General features: G+C 45.8%; 1 protein-coding gene across 1 annotated transcript; it reads right to left on the bottom strand.

Moving 5' to 3' along the window:
- Positions 1 to 5,516: 5,516 nt before the first annotated feature.
- Positions 5,517 to 11,827, bottom strand: LOC145791640 (protein MAINTENANCE OF MERISTEMS-like). Its single transcript, XM_082872027.1, has 5 exons — positions 11,566 to 11,827; positions 11,170 to 11,331; positions 10,520 to 11,083; positions 10,335 to 10,433; positions 5,517 to 5,522 (listed from the first exon to the last, which is right to left on the bottom strand). Exons 1-5 carry the CDS (start codon positions 11,803 to 11,805, stop codon positions 5,517 to 5,519), a joined length of 1,071 nt encoding a protein of 356 aa, XP_082728153.1. The 5' UTR covers positions 11,806 to 11,827.
- Between the last annotated feature and the right edge of the window lie 11,082 nt (positions 11,828 to 22,909).

Here is a 22,909-nt window from a genome sequence, read left to right as displayed (position 1 = left end):
CTCCCTCTGGTTTCTTCCACCTTTGAAGTGATCTTCAAGCTTGGTTCTGCCCCTAGGTTCTTTAATTCAATATCTCTGCCTTCCTCCTCATAGACAAAATCTGTCCACAAGGCTTCTTCTTCCTGTATCTCCTGGACTTTTGTTTCAATGTCCAAGGCACAGTACTTACCAAGAGTCAAGACTCTAGCCTGTTGCTTCTGCTGTTTGCAGCCAATTATTATGGCCTCTCTCTCTTGCTCCTGAACTTTCTGGACTATTGCTTTTATGTCCAATGCTGAAAATTTAATCAAAGCCAAGGACTTGGCTTCTTGTGGTTCCTCTCTTTGCCTATAACCAGGCATCATTGTCATCTCTAAGGACAACCTCTTCATCAGCACTTTTTTGGACTAAGTGCTTCAGGTGTGTCACCTCCTCATCAGCCGTCACTTCGGCTGAACTGTCATCTTTCATCAGTATACTGAGAGGTGTCACTCCCTCAATATACAACTTAGCCTCCGCAAAGTCTGCACAGGCTATGAAGGGTTGAGGATCTGCATCAATTTCCTCTGTCTCTCCATTGTCTAAAGCCATCATGATTTTCTGATGTAAAGAAGAAGGCACACATTTGTCAGTGTGGATCCAATCCCTTCCAAGCAAAGCATTGTATTTAGCATTACTGTCGATTACGAAGAATGCTGTCATACAATCCCTGGTTCCCACACTTAAATTAATGGGTAGAATCCCCTAAGCAATTTGCTTATCTCCAGCAAAACCAGCAATGGTTGTGCTGGTTGGTATTAACCTGGGATTCTTTTTTCCTAGTTTCTTCAAAGAAGATTTCGGGAGTAGGTTTACTGCTGCCCCATTGTCTATCAGGACTCGGTTCAGCTGTATCCCATCAAAGAAAGCCTTGATGTACAAAGGCCTGACGTGCTGCGTCATCGAATCTGAGGGGTACTCAAATGGATACGATAGATTGATGCTTACCACTTCCTCACTTTCGTATTCATCTTCCATCGGGGTAACCATTTTGAAATTATCTTGCACCATGCTTGCTTGCGAGTCTTCACTAGAGATCTGAACTAGATCAGCTTCCTGCCCTTCTTGATTTTCATCTCCAGCTTGGAATTCCTGTGGTAGTATGTGTACCATGTTCACTGATACTGGGGGAAACGAGCCAAACTGGATGGCTGGCTGTACTTGCTCCCCCTCTTGGTTACTTTGGTTGACTTCCTCAGAAACATCCTGCATGATGCATTCTGGTATTTCATTGCTAACTGATCCCTTCGAAGGATCTTTCTCAACTGGCTCTTCAGTAAGAAACGTTTGTGTAGACACCCCATTTTTGACCGTCCTCAAGACTTGGACGTCACCGTTTGAACACTCGGTGATTATCCATGTTTGTGTTCGTTTGGAGTTCCCGGAGGTCTCGGCTCGCGCGCCCCGCCTCAGGATCCCCGAACTCGACCGTTTAGTGTCTGGTTTTGCACCAAACACTTGCATCTTGCCTTTGAGAGGCAGGGTGGGGCTTGTAGACCATCCCCACCCATCACCGGCAGTGGCTAGATGCCACCGGCTGGTTTTTGCTGCCACCGGCAATTTAGTTTGCCGGTCGGCACTATTTGTTGCCGGTCAGCACTTTTTTGTGCCGGTCGGCACTTTGTTTGGCCAAGATGGAATTTTTTGCCGGCCGATTGCTGTTCATCTGCTTTTGTAGATATTTTAGGACAGCTGTATAACTTTTGCTCCCCTCCATACACGTGTATGGAGGGATCTCCCTCTTGCAAAGCTTGTCTTGTAAGCTTTACAAGAGGCTTATAGAGAGGAACTCTCTCTAAGGCAAGGGAGAGGCTTTAGACATTTTTGAGGGAGGAAAATACAGAGGAGAGCTCTGGTTTTCTAGGGTTAGGGTTAGATACACTCACCTATCTCTCTTTCCCTCTCATTTTGCACACTAGGTGTTTTGTGTCTCACTATTGCACACAAACACCTAGTGTTTCACCTTCCTCTAGGAGCTGAGGTTCTAAAGAGTGTGTTTTGAAGTTTTGGTCTTGGATTCAAGCTCAAGGAGGCCATTGGAGCATCTTTGTTGAAGAAGGCATCAAGGGTGAGAAACTAGTCCATTTTTCCCCCTTTTTTGCATCAATTTTATACCTATCTTAGAACTGTTTTTGTGATTATTGTATAACATAAAAAAGTTCTATTTTTAAGCCCTCTTTATTGTTTATTAAGAGTGTTTTGTTGTTTGAGGGGTGTTGACCACCCTTAGGCCTCAAAAGGCCTCATTTTGAGCCATTTTGTGCTAGCTCCGGGATTTTGGTGTTGAGGTCTCTTCACCACTGAAATCTTGAGGGATTTCAGTGGTGAAGATGATGCTTTGAAGTCCCAAGAAGGAGAGGGCCACCCCCTCTCCTTGTTGTCCTTGAAAAGGGCATATTTTGGCCTCTTAAGGAAGCCAATGCTTGAGTGTGTGTTGAGCATATTTGGTTTGTTTTTCATGCTTATATATCCATGATATAACATGATTTCAAGTTGGTTTTGGAACTCCATGCATGTTTAGCATAGTTGCCATGTAATGCCTTGTTTATGCCTTAACATGTTCTAGGTTGTTAGCCTTTGTTGGAGCATGTTTTAGGCTTGTATTTGTGAAGTTTATGTGCTTATTTTGCCATGTTCTAGGTCTGTCCATAAGTATTTGGGTTGATTTTAGCATGCATTATATAGCTCCTTTGTATTTGGGCTTGTTGGCCTTGAGTATGTGCATGTGTAGCATGCCATCTTTGCATTGTTTTGGTGATTTGGGATCATTCTAGATGCTATTTCAGTCCCATTTCCATGCTTGTTTGATTGCCTTGCATGTCTCATTAATGCTTTGAAAGCATGTGTTGCAATGCTCCATGTTTTGGCCATGGTGTATGCCTTTGTATTTGGGCCATTTAGATGCCATCTAAGGAGTCTTTTGGCCTTGTTTTAACATGCTAAAAATCTGTTTTTAGTTGTTTAATGCATGCCATGTTTGGTCATGATAAGTGTAGTTCAATGCATTATTGATTTGCCTTGAACACTTGGACTACTCTTTGCATGTTTTGGCTTGATTTATAACTTGATTTGGCATCATTTTATAACATAATTTTAGGGCTCATGTTGCATGCTAATTAGTCCATGATCCCTCCTTTCAAGTGTGCTTGAATGTTGTTTGATTTATGCTTAAGTGTTGGTCCTTATGTGCATGTGTGTGTGCATGCCATTTAGCCCTCACCTTTTAGCACAATGGCTACTGTTTTAGGCCTATTTTAGAGCTGCCTAATTCATGTATAAGTCCATCTTGCCATCCATTTGCATTGCCATATGTATGCTTGCATGATTGCATAAATGCCTTGCCATGTCATGTCGCATTCCTAGCTTGTATGCCTAGGTTGCATTGCATTTTGCATGCATGCCTTGTTCCTTGAATTGGTGATAGGAATTGGGCCTAATTTGTTTGATTGGTTTGCATGCATTTGAAATCAAAGTTGCATACTTGGTTCCTTGGGCCATCATGCATGGAAATGCGTGATTGGTGGTCCGAGAACCGAGGCACATGTCCCTTTGAGTCATCACAATGATAAGAGACATGGTTGATGCATACATGCCTTGAAATATGCTGCCATGCCTTGTTTTGCCCTTTGTTGCTGTGAGTTGCAGGTTCTGCAGGAATACTCTGCCGACCGGCAGTGTAATGTGCCGACCGGCACAATTTTCTCTGCCGACAGACCCTATTTTGTGCCGATGGCCATACTACACTGCCGGTGGAAGTTTCATTCAGCCGGTGATGATCCCCTCTGTCCAAGGATGCAGTCCTGAGGCTTTGACAGCCTCCAGAGGAGGAAAGGAAGGAAAACAGAGGCAGCTTGCGCATGGTGGCACGCTTCCCAAGGCGTTTTCCTGCTTTAATTAACTAGTTAATTTGTTAATTAATTAATTTGTAATATTTAATTAGCTTGCGTAGTTAATTAATTTGTAATATTTATTTGGTCCCTCCGAGCGAGGGCAAATCTGTAATAAGTGTGTGTGGGTGGTGTGAATGTCTTCCAATCCCCACTTCTTTCTTCCCTTTTACTTACCTGCTTTGATGGTTAGTATTAGGGCACGTCTAATTTAGCATACCTTATGCTATGCATGTGTGCATCCATGCATTTGTATTGCATGCATTAGGCTCGGCACATCACGCTAATTGCATCAATGCTTCAATTCCAAACTGAATATGTGATAACTGTGCATTTTCACATGACATGTTTAGGATAGCCGAGCCTATTCTAGCAACATTTTGTATGCGATGCATTAGGCACTTCACATGGACTTGGATCATGCATGTGTGCTAACAAGTTCTTTGTTTTGGCACGGAGTACTATGTAAGTATTTCCGCTTTAGCATATCGCATGAGTGTGAATGTTGCCATAACAGCATGCTTAACATGTGGCTAGATGCTTATGTGTTAAACTGTTTTGAATGCCTGTGGGTGAAGGTTGGATTGTTTGAGTTGGAAAAACTCATTGAAATCCGTGTTTTAGCCTACTTGCGAGTAGCAAAATTTAAAGCATTTTCAAAACAAACGGATATGCAATGTTTCTTTCCAAATTAGGCAATCTAGTCTATACTTGTTTGCTGTGCGCATAACATAGTAATTCTAGGCTAATAATTGGAATAAGAACACATAACGTTTTCAAAATTGGATATCACGGTTAGTAGAGGCCGGTCTTCGGACCGGGCGAAAGGGGGTGCTCATAGCTGACCTTCCCCGATCGTACCCAAGCTACCGAGCCGAGACAACTCCGGTGATGACGGACATGTGGCCTTCGGCACCGAGTCAGGGTTTCCTAAATTTTCCCATTTTAAAAATATTTAGGTGGCGACTCTGTATCTGGCAAAGCAGTCCATGTTTGGCACTACTTTTTCAAAAATCTGTTTCTCAAAACGATTTGCCAGATTTGGACTCTTTGGTTCAGATTAAGAACCGTGACACAAATCGAGTCCGAACTGTAGCACGAGGTCCCACGTGGGCGCTGTTACAGTTTCTGGCGACTCTGCTGGGGATTTTAGAGAGCTTGACTCGAACTCGTGATATCCCATTTTGACTTCATTTATGTGTTTCTTTGCATTGCATGTGCATTGGTGCGCCTAGGAACACAGTGTTTGCCATCTGCCATTCCTGAACGGTTTGCCGGAGGCTTGTCTTGTCAAGGCATGTCCATAAGGCTGACCGGCTATGGGCTCTGACAGCATGGGAACACAAACCCCGGTTTTACCGGGGCACCCATTTTGACCATTCGACCTAGTGCATATTCGGAATCCGTAGTGACCATTCCAAAGTAGGACAGGTTGCTTACCCGATGCTAAGTTGTTTGAAACCGCTGTGTGCGCAGTGAAACCCTAGCTCCTGACAAAATAGGACAGGGAAACCCTACCCCAATATAGGGGTGTTTTCTTCTCTTTACTTGCTATGTGCTTCTAGAATGTATTTCTACAGGGAAGTACGTATCAGTTTGCAAGTTTGAGGATCAAACCTGAAGATACCAAGTATCAGTATCAGTTGTGAGAATCAGTTATCCGCGGGTATCGGTTCAGTTTTCGGGAACAGTAATTTCTGGGAACAGTGATCAGTAGAAGGGTACAGTTGTGTGGCTACACCCGTGTTTGATCAGTTTGGGCTGAAATGCTGTCTGTTTTTTCCTTTCAGTTCAGAGAGTGGCAGAGTTGATACAGAACAGCCAGTGTCTCCCCTTTGCTGAGGCAAGATTTATGGCGGTACAAAGTTCAGAAGAAATTGTGGTTATGACAGCCGCACCAGAGCAGGGAACCACTCCGCAGAGTGAGGCCAATATCAGTATGTCACACCCGCCCAGGATGCCCGTTGTGCACCCGGTTTGGGCTCCCCAGTTATACCAGGCTCGTGAGCCCACCACCTTCGAATTGATGGGGATGATAGGCGATCTCCAAAGGTCTGTGGCAGACCTCGCCTATGGAATGTCGGCTTCACCGCCAGCGGCGCCGTACGCCGGGAATTTTGTACCACAGGAGCCCCCGCTACTGGGGCGGATTGTGATAGAGCTCAGCCAGCCAGAGGTGGCTTCCGGCTATAGCCACGACACGCCAACACCAACCCAGACCCTCGATCAGGCTGAGGCTAGGGGAAAGGACAAGGCAAAGGTAGACGCCGACCCTATTGAGCAACTGCTGTGGGCAGTCGAGGCTTTGAAGGCCAGAGGGATGAACAAGCAACAAACATCTGCAATAGTGACCAAAGCTGTAGATGATGCTTTCCCCGCTCCGATCAAAGGCAGCTCAAGCCAGACAGAAAACCGGGATGGGCCCCGTCATGCCCAGACAATTCCAGTAGCTCCCAACCCTGCACCGGGAAAGGTTCAAAAAGCCAAGGCAGCGCCAGCTGATCCTTTCGCCAGCGCATCTGGCAAGAATCCTCAAACTGCAAAGTACCTGCCCCGAGGACGCAGGGTCTTTCACGACCTCCACATGCCTTTGTCTAGGGCATTGCTGATATTGGCAAAGAATGGGCATCTTAAGCCTTTGGAGTCCCGGCCACTCCCGAAGAATCTCCCCGCCACTCATGATGCTACCTTGTACTGCGCGTACCATCAACAGTCCGGTCACAGTACCGATGGATGTTCCCGCCTTCGTCATGAAGTGCAGGATTTGATTGATAACAAGGTTATCCTACCACCCACCTCAGGCAAGCCCGTCACCACTCAGTTGTTGGATTTCGAGGGCTCAGATACTGCGAGTATGTAAAGTGAACCGCCTGCGGGCAACATTTGGTACATTTTTGGATGAAGCGTCTGGCACGCATTTTTGAGCATCGGTGAGACCGAGTTTTGTAAATCCTGGCTTGGATGTCGAGTCAGTCTTTTGTTTTGAGTCTGTCTCTTTGTCTTGAGTCAGTCTTTTTTGCTTAAGGGTCTGTCTGGTTGTATCGAGTCAGTCCCCGTTGTATATAATACCAGGTGATTCTGGGGTTGTTGTCCCGAACACCATTTTGTTTTGTAATTATTATCTGTTTTTTTTTTGTTTTGAGTCTGTTTCTGCCGAGGGGCCAGTTGCACCAACAAATCCGAATGAAACAGCTGCTGCTATCTCAAACGTTATGCTTGCTTTCAGCATAAGTGCCAGAGAATTTGATCGGGCTGACAGTACATCTCGCCTGCTCTCCTGTGTGCCAAACTCATTGCATTAACCTAAGTTTTCCAAAAAACAAACTTTTTGAACACTGCGGTGATGAAAACGAAGAGGAAGGAATTCCTCGGGTTTTGTAAAATTTTGATCATTTTGAGAGAAAGAGAGGCGTGCTAAGCCTTTTTATGAATGAAATCATGCTTGTCGGCGTAAGTACTGAGAAGGACCCTGGCCTGATCCAGATTGGTTCCACACTGTCTTCGGCACGAGCGATTTGTCGCTTTCTTAAAAACTTTCAAAAGCAAATGTTTTACGCAGCCCTGCGAAGACCTGTGTGGAATCGCTCTTGAGATTGCGCAGCCTAGGATCGCTCTCAGCCTCAAGATTCAACCTATTTGTTTTCCGAATTTGAACCCGTTCAGAATGTTCAGAAAGTTCAACGGACAAACGCCATGGAGGCCCGTGTGGCCGGTTTCGAAACAGCCCTCGAGCAGGAGGCACCAAAGCCGAATCAGAAGGAGTAGACCTCGCCGGAAGAAGCTCGTAGAGTAACCCTGATGGATTCTTCTGCAAATCAGTGCAACAGCCGTTCTCCTAGACACAGAGAGGCTTCAATTTCAAAAAAACCATTTGGCATGGACTTGCTACACTTTTACCCTTTGAGAGGCTCGCTGGGCCGAAAACCCGGAAGGGCGACCCAGGCAAAAGTTAGAGCAAGAGAAAAATACAAAAAAAGAGAAAAATACAAAAAGAAAGATTAAAAAAGAAAAAAAGAAAAAAAAAGCAAGAAAAGAAAAAGAAACGAACAAAAGAAAATGAAAAGAAGCTCGCAAGGTCGAAAACCCGCATTGGGCGCCTTGGCAAAAGTGAGAGCCAAACAAAGTGAAGGTTAAAATACCCGAGTGGACCTTAGCCGGAACTACGTAAGGCTTGATTCCCATGTATGGGATACGTAGGCAACTTCATCATGAAGTCCAGCCCCCAACGCTTTCATAAGCGTCTCAGTCCATGCAATGGTTTCAATTTCACTTCAAAGTCCAGTGGCCAACACTCTTCAAGGTGACTGTGTCCATATATTTGTTGTAACCGTCTTCGTCATCTCTGTGTCCAAGAGCTCGACCACCGCCGATGAAGACTGTCTGCGGATTGCTGCGGCACCATCCCAAACAAGGGGCAACTTTCCGTTGCCACTAGCCGCCGTGAGCCGCCATTCAAACTAGGGGCAATTTTCCGTTGCCTCCCACCCTCCTTCAAACCAGGGACAATTTTCCATTGCCCCCGATCCGAGGTTGCGCATCTCGAAGGGTAAGTTTCATGCTTGTTAAGCATCAGCTGTTTGAAAAATAGTTTTTGAAAATTTTTACTGAGGTTGACTATTTTCTCGAAAACTATCTCATTTTCCAAAACTGGACCATTGTCTTGGACCCAAAAAGGAAAATTTTCAGTGCTTGCTGCCTGACTTGCATGCTTTTCAAATCAAAAATCGAACAAGTACGTTAATCCAACTCTCGTTTTGATCAAAACCGTTTTAGTAGAAGGCAAAAACAAAAAATGGTTAAAATGATGAACTAGGGGCACAGTTGAGCCAGGCGTTCTGTCTTTCCCCCGCCATCGACGTACTTGCCAGAAGAGCACTCTGCCTGCCGGAAGAATAGCTGTGAGCTAACGGCATCGGGCATGAACCCACACCTTGCTATTTATCCATCAATCACCCCGGGGAGGGATGAAAAATGAGAGAATGAAGAATAGAGAGGTGTAAGTTGAGAGAAAAGTGAGGAAAAGGGTTTTGAGAGAAAATCCGAGCTTGAGAGCCGAGTGATGTGAGAATCACAAATCAGAAAGGGTGGGAAACAATACCCAGAGAAACTGGCTCCTCGTGGTCCGAGGTCTCCCATCTTCATTCACGCGTCTGTGTGTCATGTTTCTTTGATTTGACGGTCTCGTCTTTTGTTTTGAGTCTCTCCCGAGCGTGTCTCGTGGTGTTTAGGTCGTGTACCTCTTCGTTTGAGTCCGCCCCGCTGTGTTCAGTTGTAGGCTCGATATCCCGGTTTGAAAAACCCTCATTCGATTTCAAAAATCGCTTATGCTCAGAATGCTGTGCCATTCTCTACATTTGAACGCATTTCGACTCCAACCGGTTCCATCTTTGAGGTCCGTCCTGTCAGATTGGGCTGCTTGTTTGAGAATTTGCCGTGTGCAGAATGAATCGAATGCTGTGTTATGGGCTGTGTGCAGATTAATCCCCAACAGAGTAAGGGCTGTGTGTCCAGAATCAGGCAGTGGGTTGCTTGGGTTATCTTACTATTGGCTGTTTAGTTATCTGATTATTACAGTGCAAGTGTTCAATTTTCAGATAACCAATCATTTCATTTACATTGAGGTGTAACATGATGAGATGCGATGCAATGGATGAAATGTGTAAATGTAAACACTTTTTTAGATAAAAAGTCTGTTTCATTTACTTAGCTTTTCAAATGTACAAGTTTTGGAAGCAAAAATCTGCCTGCGGCAGTACATGGTAATCTATCTACCAACCGAAAAGAAAAGTACAAAGAAAGAAAGAAAAGGTAGCAAAAATCTGCATCTATGTCCAGCGACTCCAAGGGCCGTCAGTCCGTCCTAGTCCTCTTCCTGGACGAAGGTCCAGGGGCATCATCAGCGTCGTCGTCAGAGCCCGAGCTAGAATCGCCTCCGGTCTCCTCCTCCGATGACCCTGCCTCCGCCTCTGACTCCTCGTCGTCATCATCGTCCGGGGCTGGAGCTCGCGAGCTGCTCCCGACGTGAGTACGCCCACCCCTAGTGCGGGGAAATATCCTGCCCTCCTCGTCTCTCCCCCGAGCAGGGACAGCAGGTCTAGCTGGAGCACCTCCTGCCATGGGAATCTGGAAAGGAGGCTGAAAAAGTGCACAAAAGTGAAATGCATCAGTATACTGTAGACAGTTTATCAGTGCAGAATGCAATGTTGAATGCAGTGTATGAATGCCGTGAGCAGTTTATCAGTGCAGAATGCAGTGTGTGAATACAGTGTATGAATGCCGTGAGCAGTTTATCAGTACAGAGTACAGTGCAGAATGCAGTGTATGCAGTGTATCAGATGCTGCGAGATCAGTATGTCGGGTGTTGTGCCGTGCATCAAATTATGCGAAGCAGTGTATGAATGGTTTGAGGCCAGTGTCAGAAGGACATACCGATATGCTGTAGACGGCTAGAAGGTCAAATGTCCGCTGGAGCATCCCCATCATCGAGGCATTCATCGCCAACGACTGACGGGTGTACTCAGAAGAAGCCTGCAAAGGTATCAGATGCATTAGTATTCTGTGGAATATCAAGTAAACTGAAATGAAATAACTGTACGAAGTGCAGTGATACATACCGGCGGAAGGTCGGGGATGTCAGTGAACTCATGCCCAGCCGGTGGAGGGGCGAAGGGGATCTGATAGGTCGCCCCACCCTGCCCCTGGAAAGTCAGCACAGCGGGTAGGGCAGGCCACCCAGCTCCTCGTCCACCCCGCACTCCGCCCCTGCCACGGACTCGGGCCCTCCTCGAAGATCCGGCCCCTACTCCTGCTCCGGCCCCAGCCGCCGATGCTACAGGCCTGGCCCCCTCTGCTCGACGGCCGCTCAAAGGTCGCATCAGGTACGTCCGCACGTACTCCTGATAGTCGCCGGTGCCTCGGAAGCCGGCCTCCTCCCAGCCGATGGAGTAATCATCCAGCTGCTCAGGGGTCAGCCCCTCGGTCTCCCTCATCTCTGCAGGAGGGTGAGCCGGGACTATCTGCTCAGGTAACCCGCGGGTCTGGCGTAGAAAACGCTCCCCCAGGTACCAAGCCCGACAAACCGGGCCCTCAAGCAGAATCCGGAAACGCGAGGTCTCCTCAGCACCAGGGAACCGACCCCGCATCGCCGACGGCAGCGAAGCCCATGGCCGCCATGTGATCTGAAAGTGACACACAGTTTGTTATCTACTGTTATTGAAATATACAGCTGGAAAGCGAAGCTAAATGAACTGAAAGTAAGGCATACCTCCGCGGGGGTGATGGTGTCGAAATATCGGCGGAAGAAGCCGAACGTCTCCCGTGGTCGCCGGGTGCATCTCCCGTCAAAGCGAATCGAGAACGGGACAGCCGGAGGAGGCTCCGCAACTGGTACGGATGCAAGCCTAGGAAAGTAGGCGTAAACCCACAACTGCAAAACAGATGTCAGTATGACCGACAGAATAAAGCAGAAATGGCAGAGCCGTGTGTTATGCAGTGTATTGTGTGCAGTGTACAGTGTGAACAGTGTACAGTCAGTGTAAAGCAGAATGTATGTGTGTGCCGTGTGTACAGTATACAGCAAGTATAGACCAGACCACAGTGTGTGCAGTGTACTGAGTACAGAAAGTACTAGATAGAAATGAAAAGTGGAGAAGAAATGTACCTCCCAAGCCCGCCAGTAACCTCCGAGCAGCTGGCCGCTGCCGCGAGAAGCCGAGCTCATATAGCCGTACGGGGTGGCCAGAGCAGCGCCGCCCCAGTCGTAGTGCAAGATGTCTCGGACGTCCACCAGTGCGCTGAGAAGGCAGAGAGGCACGGTGTTCGCCCGGTCGGCGAAGATAGTAGTCCCGAACAGGAACATGAGGAAGCCGCGGGCATACCTCTCCACGTCCTCCTCGGTCATCTGCACCTCCTCCCCCAATGCGGGCTGGACCCTGAACTGTGCCTCGAACCAGGAATATCGGATGAAGCCTGGACGAGCTAGCGGTGGCGCCTCCCCCAGTAGATGGACCTGAGCGGCGGTCCACTCATCCATGTCAGTGTCGAAGGGGATCGGATCACCCCCTACCCCGATGCCTGTGAGCATCGAGAAGTCATAAGGGGTCATCGTCATATCCCCCGCAGCAGAAAAGTGGAACGAATCAGTGGTGTCCCACCATCTCTCCGCCAGAGCGGCAAGGAGAGGTCTGCATGTGGAGAGCCTAGAGAGCCCTCGGCAGAAGGTGCCGAAGCCCGCTCGGTCCACGATGCGCTGGACCGCATCAGGGAGCTCGTCATACCACTCCCGCGCACCAGTATTCCCATACCCGCGAATGGTATGGGAACCCTCCTGCAAACAGAAAACAACAATTGCAGGACAACATTCAAAATGCAGTTTTGAAAAGATAGATATGGCATGTATGCAAGTTTGACAGATTCAGACAAATACTGGGTACCGGTGTGCTTACAGTGAAATACAGTGTGTGCCGTGTGTTTGGGTGATTCAGGGCTAGTGCAGTGTGTGTGCATGTGTCAGTCTCAAGCAGATATCAGTTGTATGTATGTTTACAGTCAACTACGGTCTACGGCATATAAGATTTCAGCAATTAAAGAATACAACTAACTATGGCAGTTTTTGTATCCCACATTGCAGAAAGTAAAGCAGAAGATGAAGAGTTACCTCGGGAGTGCCGAATGAAAGGTGGGAGGTAGGCTCGCGTAGTAGTAGCTCAGGGGCCGCGTACCTCTCAAAGCTCCGGAACTGACGCAGGCCGTCTGGGGGCAGAACGTGGATCGCCGGCCGGTAGGTCGCCGGGTCGAACGGGCGCTCGCTCAGTGGTAAGAGCTCGACCCCGGGATCCATCTCGTGGTCCGGGGGAGTCCCGACACGTGGAATGTCGTCCGCCATGTAGAGAATGGTACGAGAATGGCCGGAAAAGGAAAACCGAGCCGGAATACGAAGAGTCAACTGAAAAGTCAACTCCCGAGAGGGTCGGAAATGGCCGGGAAGGCCGGAATGTGAAAAGGCACGGAAATGAAGAGGAAAGTGAGGGGAACGAACCCCGAAAAGGCAAGAACGCCAAATGAGGCACCGAAACGAGAATATGATCAGTGGAAAATGTCCGAAACGCGAAGAGGATCGCGAATCCGACAACGAAACGAGCGTAGAACGCGAAGAAACGGGCGAAAAATGAGAAAGAAATGCTCTAGAGAGAGAGGGCAAGAATTTTTGGCGGTGGAAAAGTGAAGAATAGGGTTTTCAAGCCCTATTTTATAACACTCGAGGTGGAAAGACAAAACTGCCCCGCACCAGCAACTGTTTGCCGGTCGGCAATGTTTTGTGCCGGCCGGCACTTTTTTGTGCCGATGGAATTGTTTTTGTGCCGAAGGCCAGCCGGTGGCCTCCCCTTTCGGCCGGTGGGGTTCCCACAGCCTTGTTTAGGCCATTTGATCTGTTTTGGGTCTTTATAGCTCAAGAAAGTGCAAGAAAGTGCATCTCCGACATTCAACCGGCCTCCGTTCTGACCGCGGGCCGTATCTCAAGTGCGTGGCACTCGAATTCATGCAAGGTGTATCCTTTTTGTATCCTTTTGAATTCAAAAGTTTCCCCATGTGTGTTGCGCGAGTTCATCACACTACTTCTGTGCATTGCATCGCGCTGTCATGCGCCACACATTTGCATTGTTATGCACATGTTACATGCGTTGCAACACGCACCCCTTTGCATTGTCGTGCACATTTCTCATGCATCATTGCATTTCCATTCCATGCATTGTCATGCATTCCAGAATACGTGCGTTGTTGCGCATTTAAGCCCATTTACACTCCGTGTGGCATGCATGTCACACTTGGCATCGCACTGTTTTGTGCATTTCAAACTTCGCGCTGTTCTGCGCATTGCACTGTTTTGTGCATTTCAAACCTCGCGCTGTTCTGAGCATTGCACTGTTTTGTGCATTTCAGTTTCGCGCTGTTTTGCGCATCTCATTGCATTTTGCATGCATTCCATCGCACTGTCCTGTGCACTCGCGTTGCCTAACGCATTGCGCTATTTTGCGCATCATACCGTCGTGCAATACGTCCGGTCTGGCGAGACCTTAAACACGCATGGTCTGGCGAGACCTTAAACACGTACGGTCTAGGAGACCTTAAATCCTTGGAAGGTGTAAGACCTTTAGTGTTCGCATTGTCGTACACTTCGAGAGCCGCGTGTTATCGCGCATTCCATGCAACATGCATTACTTGCATCATTTGCATTTCAAAAAAAAACAAAAACAAAAAAAAACGTGCATAGTCATGCATACATTTTGCATTCCGGTCTAGGAGACCTTAAATCCTCTGAAGGTGCAATTCCTTCGGTGTTTGTCGTGCCCGAACGACTTTTCGGTGGCCTGGTAAAGCCACCTGTCTGTGCTTGCGATGAGTTCCTAGAAGACCAACTGGGACGGTGGAAACTAGAGTTCGAATGGCTTATGCCTAGAACGCAAAGGTTCGGGAGTTCCGAGACTAAAGTCTGGTTTAAATACCCAGAGGTTTACCTTCGGCTTGAAATCTGTATGGAAGCCCCATAGGTTGAGGCGGCATGTCTACGCCTCAGTTCTGGATACTGAACCAACCTAGTATATCACCCTGTTGGTAAGATAGGGAAAGTTGCAATCATAGTCATTGCATCATAGTGCATTGTCATGCATTTGCATTGTAGTTTGCATGCATTCATTGCATCACCTTCCGCCTATGGCTTGCGCCTTTCCAGGTTGAGCTTGGTCCGGTATGTGTCCTTACATTTCATGTTAAAACACAGTTCTGTATGTGTATCGCGCCGATTCCACGTTGATATGTTGGTTGAGGGTTGCGGCACCTTTTCTGTGTTACACATGGCTCGTATGTATACATGCCTTTCCTAGGCAAGATTTGGTTTGGCTTGCGTGCCATATCCATTGTATCCATATCCATTCCATTGCATATTTGTAGATATTGCATTGTAGATTGCATGCATTCATTGCATCACCTTCCGCCTTTGGCTTGCGCCTTTCCAGGTTGAGCTTGGTCCGGTATGTGCCCTTACTTTTCATGTTAAAACACAGTTCTGTATGTGTATCGCGCCGATCCCACATTGATATGTTGGTTGAGGGTTGCGGCACCTTTTCTGTGTTACACATGGCTTGTATGTATGCATGCCTTTCCTAGGCAAGATTTGGTTTGGCTTGCGTGTCATATTCATCCATTACATTGTAGTGTAATTTTTGCATCCGGCATTAGGATCGTAGTCCTTTCTCCAGCGGGATGTCTCCCCACTTATGTCAATTCCACCCAATGCTTGTTCTTGCGTCTGTCTACAATACTCATAGTTCAGTTGACCGTTCTATGGTAGACAGACTTGTTACCTCCATCAATCTATTTGACATAGGTGTGGTTTCGAACCGCTCGTGATTGGATCACGATCCAAATGCTTTGCATGTAGCTTGCATTGTTTCAATTACATTGCATCTTCATTTGCATTGTTTATACATTGTTTTGTATATATTGCATATCATTTTGCATCCATTCTTGCATTGTCATGCATGTTGCTAACGATATTGTACCTGTTAAGTTTGTTTTCTTTTCAGGCACGATATTGTATGTACGGTTCATTTGAAGCTGGTGCAACCAGACGAGCCGCACAGGTATTGTATCTCCCGAGTGAGACGTATTGAGAATTCCATAATTCTCTTACATCCTTTCTGCATTGTAGTGTAGTTTGGTATGCTAGCTTAAAATTGTTGCATGTTTGCTTCGTTACAGCTTTCTTTGCATGATCATAAGTTATGCTCGGCTCCGTGCATTGTCTTGCATTTTGCCCCTGCCTTCGGGCGCATACCTTATTTTGTCTTGCATGTTTGTCTAAGTCTTCGGCCTTGTCAAAAATGGGTCGTCTCTGGGCTTTGACATTCACTCCCGTCATTGTTATGACTTTCGAGTTCTGTCAAAGAGGGGCAACTGTAGACACCCCATTTTTGACCGTCCTCAAGACTTGGACGTCACCGTTTGAACACTCGGTGATTATCCATGTTTGTGTTCGTTTGGAGTTCCCGGAGGTCTCGGCTCGCGCGCCCCGCCTCAGGATCCCCGAACTCGACCGTTTAGTGTCTGGTTTTGCACCAAACACTTGCATCTTGCCTTTGAGAGGCAGGGTGGGGCTTGTAGACCATCCCCACCCATCACCGGCAGTGGCTAGATGCCACCGGCTGGTTTTTGCTGCCACCGGCAATTTAGTTTGCCGGTCGGCACTATTTGTTGCCGGTCAGCACTTTTTTGTGCCGGTCGGCACTTTGTTTGGCCAAGATGGCATTTTTTGCCGGCCGATTGCTGTTCATCTGCTTTTGTAGATATTTTAGGACAGCTGTATAACTTTTGCTCCCCTCCATACACGTGTATGGAGGGATCTCCCTCTTGCAAAGCTTGTCTTGTAAGCTTTACAAGAGGCTTATAGAGAGGAACTCTCTCTAAGGCAAGGGAGAGGCTTTAGACATTTTTGAGGGAGGAAAATACAGAGGAGAGCTCTGGTTTTCTAGGGTTAGGGTTAGATACACTCACCTATCTCTCTTTCCCTCTCATTTTGCACACTAGGTGTTTTGTGTCTCACTATTGCACACAAACACCTAGTGTTTCACCTTCCTCTAGGAGCTGAGGTTCTAAAGAGTGTGTTTTGAAGTTTTGGTCTTGGATTCAAGCTCAAGGAGGCCATTGGAGCATCTTTGTTGAAGAAGGCATCAAGGGTGAGAAACTAGTCCATTTTTTCCCCTTTTTTGCATCAATTTTATACCTATCTTAGAACTGTTTTTGTGATTATTGTATAACATAAAAAAGTTCTATTTTTAAGCCCTCTTTATTGTTTATTAAGAGTGTTTTGTTGTTTGAGGGGTGTTGACCACCCTTAGGCCTCAAAAGGCCTCATTTTGAGCCATTTTGTGCTAGCTCCGGGATTTTGGTGTTGAGGTCTCTTCACCACTGAAATCTTGAGGGATTTCAGTGGTGAAGATGATGCTTTGAAGTCCCAAGAAGGAGAGGGCCACCCCCTCTCCTTGTTGTCCTTGAAAAGGGCATATTTTGGCCTCTTAAGGAAGCCTATGCTTGAGTGTGTGTTGAGCATATTTGGTTTGTTTTTCATGCTAATATATCCATGATATAACATGATTTCAAGTTGGTTTTGGAACTCCATGCATGTTTAGCATAGTTGCCATGTAATGCCTTGTTTATGCCTTAACATGTTCTAGGTTGTTAGCCTTTGTTGGAGCATGTTTTAGGCTTGTATTTGTGAATTTTATGTGCTTATTTTGCCATGTTCTAGGTCTATCCATAAGTATTTGGGTTGATTTTAGCATGCATTATATAGCTCCTTTGTATTTGGGCTTGTTGGCCTTGAGTATGTGCATGTGTAGCATGCCATCTTTGCATTGTTTTGGTGATTTGGGATCATTCTACATGCTATTTCAGTCCCATTTCCATGCTTGTTTGATTGCCTTGCATGTCTCTTTAATGCTTTGAAAACATGTGTTGCAATGCTCCATGTTTTGGCCATGGTGTATGCCTTTGTATTTGGGCCATTTAGATGCCATCTAAGGAGTCTTTTGGCCTTGTTTTAACATGCTAAAAATCTGTTTTTAGTTGTTTAATGCATGCCATGTTTGGTCATGATAAGTGTAGTTCAATGCATTATTGATTTGCCTTGAACACTTGGACTACTCTTTGCATGTTTTGGCTTGATTTATAACTTGATTTGGCATCATTTTATAACATAATTTTAGGGCTCATGTTGCATGCTAATTAGTCCATGATCCCTCCTTTCAAGTGTGCTTGAATGTTGTTTGATTTATGCTTAAGTGTTGGTCCTTATGTGCATGTGTGTGTGCATGCCATTTAGCCCTCACCTTTTAGCACAATGGCTACTGTTTTAGGCCTATTTTAGAGCTGCCTAATTCATGTATAAGTCCATCTTGCCATCCATTTGCATTGCCATATGTATGCTTGCATGATTGCATAAATGCCTTGCCATGTCATGTCGCATTCCTAGCTTGTATGCCTAGGTTGCATTGCATTTTGCATGCATGCCTTGTTCCTTGAATTGGTGATAGGAATTGGGCCTAATTTGTTTGATTGGTTTGCATGCATTTGAAATCAAAGTTGCATACTTGGTTCCTTGGGCCATCATGCATGGAAATGCGTGATTGGTGGTCCGAGAACCGAGACACATGTCCCTTTGAGTCATCACAATGATAAGAGACATGGTTGATGCATACATGCCTTGAAATATGCTGCCATGCCTTGTTTTGCCCTTTGTTGCTGTGAGTTGCAGGTTCTGCAGGAATACTCTGCCGACCGGCAGTGTAATGTGCCGACCGGCACAATTTTCTCTGCCGACAGACCCTATTTTGTGCCGATGGCCATACTACACTGCCGGTGGAAGTTTCATTCAGCCGGTGATGATCCCCTCTGTCCAAGGATGCAGTCCTGAGGCTTTGACAGCCTCCAGAGGAGGAAAGGAAGGAAAACAGAGGCAGCTTGCGCATGGTGGCACGCTTCCCGAGGCGTTTTCCTGCTTTAATTAACTAGTTAATTTGTTAATTAATTAATTTGTAATATTTAATTAGCTTGCGTAGTTAATTAATTTGTAATATTTATTTGGTCCCTCCGAGCGAGGGCAAATCTGTAATAAGTGTGTGTGGGTGGTGTGAATGTCTTCCAATCCCCACTTCTTTCTTCCCTTTTACTTACCTGCTTTGATGGTTAGTATTAGGGCACGTCTAATTTAGCATACCTTATGCTATGCATGTGTGCATCCATGCATTTGTATTGCATGCATTAGGCTCGGCACATCACGCTAATTGCATCAATGCTTCAATTCCAAACTGAATATGTGATAACTGTGCATTTTCACATGACATGTTTAGGATAGCCGAGCCTATTCTAGCAACATTTTGTATGCGATGCATTAGGCACTTCACATGGACTTGGATCATGCATGTGTGCTAACAAGTTCTTTGTTTTGGCACGGAGTACTATGTAAGTATTTCCGCTTTAGCATATCGCATGAGTGTGAATGTTGCCATAACAGCATGCTTAACATGTGGCTAGATGCTTATGTGTTAAACTGTTTTGAATGCCTGTGGGTGAAGGTTGGATTGTTTGAGTTGGAAAAACTCATTGAAATCCGTGTTTTAGCCTACTTGCGAGTAGCAAAATTTAAAGCATTTTCAAAACAAACGGATATGCAATGTTTCTTTCCAAATTAGGCAATCTAGTCTATACTTGTTTGCTGTGCGCATAACATAGTAATTCTAGGCTAATAATTGGAATAAGAACACATAACGTTTTCAAAATTGGATATCACGGTTAGTAGAGGCCGGTCTTCGGACCGGGCGAAAGGGGGTGCTCATAGCTGACCTTCCCCGATCGTACCCAAGCTCCCGAGCCGAGACAACTCCGGTGATGACGGACATGTGGCCTTCGGCACCGAGTCAGGGTTTCCTAAATTTTCCCATTTTAAAAATATTTAGGTGGCGACTCTGTATCTGGCAAAGCAGTCCATGTTTGGCACTACTTTTTCAAAAATCTGTTTCTCAAAACGATTTGCCAGATTTGGACTCTTTGGTTCAGATTAAGAACCGTGACACAAATCGAGTCCGAACTGTAGCACGAGGTCCCACGCGGGCGCTGTTACAGTTTGCTTAGCCATGAAGGCTTCGAACATCTCTTCCTCCACGACCTCTTTTTTCTGGCTTATGCTAATCTCTTCTTCGGTCTCGCTATCTGTCTCCATCAGAGCTTTCTCCAACCCTACCAAACTAGCCTTCTCTCTGGTTTTCAGTTCAGAATGAACCTTAGCCAATTGTTCTCGGCTGCAGACCACTTTGCTCTGTGGAACTGGCTTTGGAGCATAGTCTGACTTTGGGTTCTTCCTTCCTTCCGTTTTGACTGGTGAAGAATTTTCTCCACTTTCCTTCAGATCTTTCTGATACTGAGTATACCTGCGCTGAATTTTTCTTCTCTATGATCTTGAGATGACTGGGACCATGTCTGGTTCCCTTGTCTTCAGGTGTTTAAGCAGCACCCAGTTATTCGGAGCCACCATAGGAGGCCTGATCATCCTGCCTTGGTTTACAACATCTCCTCGAACAGGCAATTCTCTAGGTTTGTTTTGCATTACAAACCAGTCTGGGACTCCAGGTACCCATGAACTTGCTGATTCAGACGCTGAACTGCCCTTTTCCACCTTCGAAGCCATCTTCGAAACTGGCTGTGAAGGTAAGTGCTTGGTTTTGTCCTCATGTTTTGAATCTGATTCAGACCTTCGATAAGGGTGACCATTTTCTGTCCTGCGTGAAATTGGTTTAGGGAGCCAATCTCTGGCTCTGATTCCATGAACTGAACCTCTCTCCAGTTTTCTTTCAGAATGGCTACTCTCCATTCTATAATAGTTATATGGCCTGGATTCATGTAAGAGCTTCTTGCCTTTGTCATGCATTCTGTTCACCACAGGCTCAACCACTGGTGGTCTCTGCCTATCACTAGCTGGATACGGCCTTTTGTTGTAAGCATTGGTTGACTTAGGACGTCTCTGAACATCCCTATAGTATTGCTTCCCATCAGTTGGGAGCCCCTTCAACCACTTGTAACTGAGTCTGCACCTGGGGCACATTCTCTGCATCACCGCTGCTTCTAAAGAATCATCATCCAGTGATTCTTCATCAGAATGTTCCTTCTGGTGCGAGAAACCTTGTTCAATAACTGGTAGGCTTCTTGCATTCTTCTTGATGTTGGTTTGATTAGCAACATGCATCTGCACATTGACTTCCTCCAATTCTGTCAAGGACAAGTTCTGAAAGTCTGATGTAATGACATTGGCTGCTGCCTCTCCAACTTCTGGAAAGGGATCACTGTCAATTCCCATGGCTTTTTCTGTTTTAGCTGAGAACTTCAAACTTCCTTTTCGAATATGTTCTTGGATCTTGTCTCGAAAAACAATGCAGTTTTTAGTCGAGTGAGACCAAGAATTATGCCATTTACAGTATACTTTTCCTTTCAATTCATCTGGAGATGGTAGTTTTACTCCTTTAGGTAACTTAAGGAAATTAGCTACGAGCAAATGATCAAAGATGTCATCTGCTTTTGTTAAATCGAAAGAGTATTTTCTGTGAAAGTCTTTCTTTTTAAACTGCTGGTCTATAGTTGTATCCTTATGAATTAATGCTTCACAGATTACAGGTTCTTTACCTACAATCTCTGCTGCATCTATTTCATAATTAGGATCTCTATAATATGTCTTATATGATGCATTATTTCGATCTTGTTCCTCTTCTAATAATGCTTCATATCGAGACACCTTATAGGTTAGTTCGACCAAATCTCTGAATTCAGTTGAATCAAACTTCTTTCGAAGCCTGAATTCTAAACCATTTTGAGCCAATCTGACGAATTCTGGCTCTGGCAGGATGACTTTACATTTATTTCGAGCCCTTTTAAATCTGGCAATAAACTGAGTAGCCTTTTCTTCAGGCCTTTGACTCAATCTAGCCAAGTCTACCATAGATACTTCTGGCTCTGATTGGAAGAATTGGGCATGAAACGCCTCTTCCATCTGTTGCCAATTTTGAATGGAGCAAGGTGTAAGGTTGATGTACCATACAAATGCTCCCCCTGTTAGGGAATTTGGAAATAATCTCAGTTTCATATAGTCATGGTTAGTAAATTCACCGCATTGAGCAGCAAACCTAGCAATATGTTCTATCGTTGATTGATTTCCAGTCCCATAAAAAAGGGTAAAATCTGGTATCCTGAATCCCCTTGGGTACTCATGTACCCTATCCACCCATTCTGGGTATGGTTTTCTGTATATAGGAGTCTGGACCCCCCGAGCCATTGGTCCACATATCTCCCTAACAATATCAGCAATCTGGTCTCTAGGGACCATATTTTGTGCCTGCTGAACCACTACTGGAGGGGCAAACACAGGATTTGGTGGACAAATTTGTGCTTGTGGTCCTCTTGGTCCATAAGGTGGTAAATTTGGAGCTGGTTGCCCTTGCGATGCAGGTTGCTGTTGAGGGTATGGATAACCCCTTTGAGCATGACCTGCGAAAGGACCTGCAAAAGGTGCTGGAACAGGTGTTGTGTCTCTGCCATTTGTAAGAAAACCCTCCAACCCCCCGGGTGTAAATTCGAATAAGGGATTAGTGTACCCCCTTGTGCCAGGTATGGCTTCGAACATGGGATTTGTAACCATTCTTATGCCAGTTTCTTGTATTTGGCCAGATCCACCAACTTGTGTGGCTTCATTATTAAGTACTGAGGCATTTTGGCCTGCTATAGGCCTTGAAATGGGTTCATACCAAGACTGAGGTGATGGTCTTTCATGGTTCTGATTACTAGTTTGACCATTATACTGTCCATTAACTTGCATAGGCTGTTTTTCTCTAGCCAATCTTTGTTGGGGGACATTTACGACTTCCTCCGTGTGTCTTGTGTTTGTTGGTTGGTGGTTATTCATTCGATCCAAAAAGGATGTTGCCCACCTTTCCATTGTGTTCATTAATTGTTGTCCCATGGCATTTACTAAACCATCCCATGGATTTGCTGATTGAGTAAATGGCACAGTGGACGGTCCAATTCCTAGGTTTTGTCCAATAATATGAACGTATGGTTCTTGTCCAGAAGTACTGGTCTGTTCGACCATAGGTTCTGACAATATAGGAGTTTCCACAGGATGTGTTACCACATTATCCTCTGGATTTGGTATTTCTACCTCTCCTTCCACGCCTTCTTCCAAGCGTTCATTTTCTCCTTGTCGTCTTCTTCTAGCCATTTTTAATTAAGTCCCACCGGGCGTGCCAAAAATATATGTTGGCTTTTTGGCTTTTCGAAGGGTATTTTTGTGAATGTGAGCGTGCCAGCAAGGATCAATCAGTCCTTACAGAAATTGTGATTGCCAACCAATTATCAGACGATTGTGTTTTAGTTCTTTTCAGCCTCAATGAAGAGGACTTTTACTGGTG

The sequence above is a fragment of the Camellia sinensis genome, chromosome 5 (assembly GCF_055761805.1).
Source record: "Camellia sinensis isolate YWXY chromosome 5, ASM5576180v1, whole genome shotgun sequence".
NCBI classification, from domain to species: Eukaryota; Viridiplantae; Streptophyta; class Magnoliopsida; order Ericales; family Theaceae; genus Camellia; species Camellia sinensis.
This window is presented reverse-complemented; position numbering and strand designations above follow the sequence as displayed.